We start from the raw sequence: 5,470 nt of genomic DNA, 5'->3' as shown, positions 1-5,470 counted from the left end.
GGTCGGCTGCATGCCGATTTTTTCGCCTAAAATCTTTGCCACGGGTTCTTTTCCGACGGGCGCCACAGGTGTAGACTCTTTAATCTTTGCCACGCTATGTATGAACATCATCCATGGCCACGTCCAATTACTTGCCTACTTATATTTGCGCAAAATCCAAATCCATCCAAACTTCCTTTCTGTGCATCTAAATCCATCCTTTCTGTGAATCTAAATCCATCCAAACTCCAGTGATGACAATGACAATGGCACACCTAACAACCGTTCCCCATCAAAATTGTTCTGCTTCTCCTTCCGTCTCCTCCTACGAAGTGTTTATAAACTTTTGCGGCCAAGACGTGGAGTATTCCTTCGTCCGAAAGTTCTGTTACGACCTTTTCTGTTGCGGATTAAGAGCATTTCTTAACACGTTAATGGTGCAGAGCAGTGGATTCGGCCCTTCTACTGAAACACAAACTGCTATTCGAGACGCTTGTGTCCATATAGCCATCTTCTCTCCCAACTATGCGCAATCGAAACGGTGCCTCGATGAGCTTGTCATCATAGCGAATTCAGGGGTTACCATTCTTCCTGTATTTTATAACGTAAAGCCATCTGAGCTCCGCTGGACGGGCAAAGACAAACATGGCGGGTATGCTGATGGCCTGCGCAGCCACGAAGTAAATCAGCAAACTATTCAGAGTTGGAGAGACGCGCTTAATCATGTTGCAGGTATAAGCGGCTTCGAGCTGGAGGCTTGTGATAGGTGAGAATCTCTCTATTTGCCAATCCCTGTTATATATGGAAACTTAGCTAAGGTTTTCTCAATACTGATTTTACTTTCTGAATTTTTAATATGCAGTGAAGATGACCTATTGAATAAAGTTGTCCAAAGTGTGCGGAAAGCGGTTCCAAAAACACGGTTGGATGCAGCAAAATATCTAACTGGTTTGGGTCAAAATATTGAGCAATTTGAAGAGTTTGTACGATTACAGCACAAGGGACGTGTGGAGGCAGCCAGCATCGTGGGGATTGTAGGTGCGAGCGGAATTGGAAAAACTACGCTGGCTAATGCATTTTTGAACCTTAAGAGTTCAGATTACGATGGAACCTCCTTTCTATATGATGTGAAAGAAAGTGCAGAAAGAATGTCTCTAAATTCTTTGCAGACTCAGCTTATTAAGGACTTGAGACAGATAGATGATATCAAAATAGGGGAATGTGAAGAAGGTGTAGGGATACTCAAAAAGAATCTCTGGTCTTGTCACGCTCTAATAGTATTAGATAATGTTCATGCTTTGGATCAACTCAATGCATTCCTGCCCATTAAGTCTGTCCTTCACCCCAAGAGTTTGATTTTGGTTACTTCTCCTCGCAAGCATGTGCTTATTCGTGCAGGAATAGCAGAGTCATCAATTTATCAGGTAGAGGCACTAACTCGAGAATATTCCCAAGCGCTTTTTTGCTGGCATGCCTTCTTCCAGCCACATCCACCACCAGAATTAGTAAGTCGTGTAGATAGGGTTTTAAAGGCATGCTATGGATTGCCTTTACCATTGAAAGTGTTGGGGGCGTGTTTTTTTGTGGGGAAAACAAATACCACCCTAGAGTACTGCATGGTATGTAGGTCGTCACCACGATGGTTTGGCCATAATATAATTTTTGATGTCACCTCCTCTAGGTTTAGCCCTAAAATAGTTTATGACAAACTCTCTGTTGAGGAGCAGCAAATATTTTTGGATATCGCCTACTTTTTTATAGGGAAAAACAGGGATTCGGCCATAACAATATGGAACGGAAAAGGCTGGAATGGTATACGGGGGTTTCGAATCCTTCAAATCAGCTGTATGGTGGAAGTGGACGGTGAAAATAAGATAAGAATGCATGACCAGATGAGGGATTTGGCGCGAGATGTTATGAGCGAAGATCGAAAATATGGGCGTTCGCCGCTTCGCGTTGAGAGTATTACAGATGCGATAGCAAATAAGGAAGTAAGTGTTTCAATTATCTAGGCCTTCGTCGTATCTTTGTCCAATTAATTTTCCAGATATTTTATTCAAATTTCAAAGTAAGTTGTGACGCACTATGTTATTAATCTTCATTGTTTGAAAAAAAAAAACAGTTTGTGTATGGAATTACGACAACTCGTCATCCGTCCACCCTGCAAGATGTTGGGGAAGCTCGGAATGTGTATAGGCCTGTGCTGAGGCGTTTCCTTCTGGAGGGACTGTCTGTGATTGAGAGCGAAGGTGACAATGTAGAACGGATATTGCGGAAAGCGGTGTTTCCAGAACGACTCTTATGGCTCCGCTGGAATGAGTGTCCTTGCCGTGCCGTGCCCTCGTGGGTACAATTGAGGCTTTTAAGAGTTTTGGAAGTAACCGGGACGCAATTGAAAAAATTATGGAGTCACCGGGTAAGTAGATGTAAATGTGTTAATGTGCATATGAGTAGCATGATATCATCTTATATTTTTATAGAGGAGGATTACAATTTTTTTAAATTGTTTTGATGGGAGTTAACAAAAAATTGTAAATTATTTCAAATATTGTTTTAATTCTGTGTCAAAAAAATTATTGTTTTAAAAAATTGTTTCTACAAAGACAATATAGGACACAATTATTATTGTCTCTTCAGGGACAATTCATTTTTGTTTTTTAAGAGACTATATGAATGTTTCTATAGAGACAATAAATGAGATTAAACTATAGAAACCATATGTCTTTACTCTTAGTTATTGTCTCAACTTGAGACACTAAAAAAATTCTCGTTAGAAACAAGATATATAGTATGAATCTTCTTGTTTTTTCATAAAAATAAACGACTCAGAGAAACAAAAAAAACCTGAAAAAACAAAGTATGTGCTCTTCCATTGAGCTAGCATCCTTTAAAAAAATTTGTTATCTCCATTTAAAAAAATAAACAAAATAAACATGGTAATGAAAAAGAGATCAAGTCCCAAAAAATGAGGAAAAATAAAAATATGAATTATTTTACTAATATACAAACATTTGTGATTAATACAAATACAGGAACTAGTCCATTGTGTGTGTATATATATTATAAACCCAATCAAATTACTCTTTTATATATGTTCTAAAGCCCCCATGTTTTAACCTTCAAATATTTATTAGTTTGTCTAGTAAGAAATTAGATAACAAGGAAGCTCATTGCCATCTGAATGAAATATCACCCAGCCTTGCTCATAAAATGGTGTGAATCAAGGGCGAATTTATTATCATGATGTTGCTTGGCTAAATCTAAAAATGGTGGTTAACTGTAACTTATTATCATGATGTTGCTCGGCTAAATCTAACAATGGCGATTAACTATAACCAACAGAAAATTGGGACAAAAAAGGGAGTGATTGAGGTCGTACTGCCTGTTAAAAAACTAAGGACCAGAAAAAATGGGGATGTGTAGATTCATGTTGTTAGACCGTAGGATATATTTTCTCTACATGGTCGCTTTTGTTGGTGATCTACAATGCATTGCCTTCATCATTGTCAAAGTATATAACTGGGACTTATGTTGAACCACCTGGAATTAAGTTGAAGAAGGAAGGCATGAAGGAAAAACATCCCATAGTTTTTTTCCCACGAATTGTCATAGGAGGGCTTTAGCTGCGGGAGAGTAGGCCTTGTTCAGAGGGACTAGTTTGGAAGAGGCTTTGGGGTGGTACTTTTGGTGAAGTTTATAGGAGGCCACTTTGCTGTTTAGAAACTTAGAACACGTCTTTGGATAATGAAATGGGATTAGATCCCTCTGGGGTTAGAGTCAAGCCAGTTTCAGGGCTTGTTTCAGTAGATTACTTTGCACTGAGATACTCTGTATGGGCAGTGCTGATTGTGAACATGACACAGATTGGATATGAGGATAAAAACATGCACATGGCTGCCTATGATTAGATACTTTCTTTGTAAAATACAGAGGTACGGGACCAAACATTTAGCAGGTTGAAGAGTACAATAGAGCTTATGGTCAAAACCAATAATTGCAGAAAAGTTGTTGCTATACCACATTCAATGGGAGTCCTTTATTTTCTACATTTCATGAGATGGGTGGAAGCACCTGCCCCAATGGGTGGTGCTGGAGGCCCAGATTGATGTTCTAAACATATAAAACCAATAATGAATTTTGGACCACCATTTCTTGGTGTACCAAAGGCTTTTACACGACATTTTTCAGTTGAAGCCAAGGATGTTGCTTTTGCTAGAGCCATTACCCCTACTGTCTTAGACAATGAGATCTTTTGAGTACAGACTTTGCAGCATATGATGTGCACGAGTCACACTTGGGGTTCAACCATGTCACTGTTACCTAACGGAGGAGAAATAATTTGGGGTGATCTTGATTGGTCACCTGAGAAAGGACATGATTGCCTCTCAAAGAAACACAAACACAATAGAACACCTATATGCAAAGAGCATATTTCAAGCAATAAATGTACAAATGACCCAGATTTTGAAGAAAAGGTCGGGGTCCATTATGGAAGGATACTTTCATTTGGTAAGATGGCAGCAGAATAGCTGTCATCTAAAGTAAATATGGCTTACTACAGGGTAGTTTCTAAAAGTAATAACCTTGCCCAACATAACATACCTTGTGGAGAAGTTTGGATAAAATGTCATGAGATGAGCTGGGAGAGTGTGCAAGCAGTTGCTGACCATAAAGTATACATGACAGGAACTATTCTTGATTTACTTTGGTTTGTTGCACCAAATATGATGCAACGTGTGGATGGCCATTTTACTTATGGGATTGCTGACAACTTGGACGACCCAAAATACAGGCATTACAATTTTTGGTCAAATCCACTTGAAACAGAGCGAGTGATGTTATATTGCACCTTGATATTCCATGATGACTGTGATTAAGTTGAAGAAATATTCCATAATTGTTCCTCTCATGATTTCTTGTTTCAATTTTATCAATGATCGGACTCGCACTTAATATTTTCTAAAGCTTAAATATAGCAGGTTTAATCCTAAAAACCTGGGCCATTTTTATGCAATATTATTTTGTAACTAACTCGATCGCTTTAAATTTATTAAAAAAAAAAAATAGACAAGAAGTAATTGTTACATAGAGCTAGGTAACCTGTACTATCCTTCTTTATGGGAATTTTATTATACGACATTGACCCGAATAAACCCCACATGCTCCACAATAAATCAGTTCAGTGAATATTTAAACATAGGAAATCGACATAGTGTCCTTCCTTACATACGAGTTGATCACATAGGACTTCTTTAAAATGGAAACATCAATGAAAACAGAGAGCTTTGTTGAGCCTTTGTGTTGAAGAAACGCCTGCTGCAAAAATCACATGCTATTCAAGCATAAAAAATAAACCCACTGTAAAATTTATCTGCATTCTGAATAATGTTGGGTTATACAAAAAATACAATCATTTTGCAACAAGTGGAATTCTGACCTCAAATTCGCTGAAATTGTTAATTATACTTCAATAAAAGTAAAAGAACTAGAC

General features: G+C 38.2%; 1 protein-coding gene and 1 pseudogene across 1 annotated transcript in view; both read left to right on the top strand.

Annotated features, from left to right (window-relative positions):
- Positions 1-210: 210 nt before the first annotated feature.
- The window catches only part of LOC149198686 (uncharacterized), a 33,638-nt gene continuing 28,378 nt past the window's right edge, over positions 211-5,470 (top strand). The window contains exons 1-3 of the mRNA XM_089399304.1: positions 211-745; positions 842-1,970; positions 2,102-2,395. Coding sequence (XP_089255430.1) covers positions 234-745; positions 842-1,970; positions 2,102-2,395 — 1,935 coding nt within the window. The 5' untranslated portion in view covers positions 211-233. The remainder of the gene's footprint in view (positions 746-841; positions 1,971-2,101; positions 2,396-5,470) is intronic.
- LOC149198688 (phospholipid:diacylglycerol acyltransferase 1 pseudogene) lies at positions 2,963-4,856 on the top strand (annotated as a pseudogene).

Source organism: Pinus tabuliformis, chromosome 2_1 (genome assembly GCF_031772625.1).
Source record: "Pinus tabuliformis cultivar Carrire ecotype Pingquan chromosome 2_1, CPIR1, whole genome shotgun sequence".
In the NCBI taxonomy this organism is placed as follows: domain Eukaryota; kingdom Viridiplantae; phylum Streptophyta; class Pinopsida; order Pinales; family Pinaceae; genus Pinus; species Pinus tabuliformis.
The sequence above is the reverse complement of the archived record's forward strand: the minus strand, read 5'-3'. Positions and strand labels throughout refer to the sequence as shown.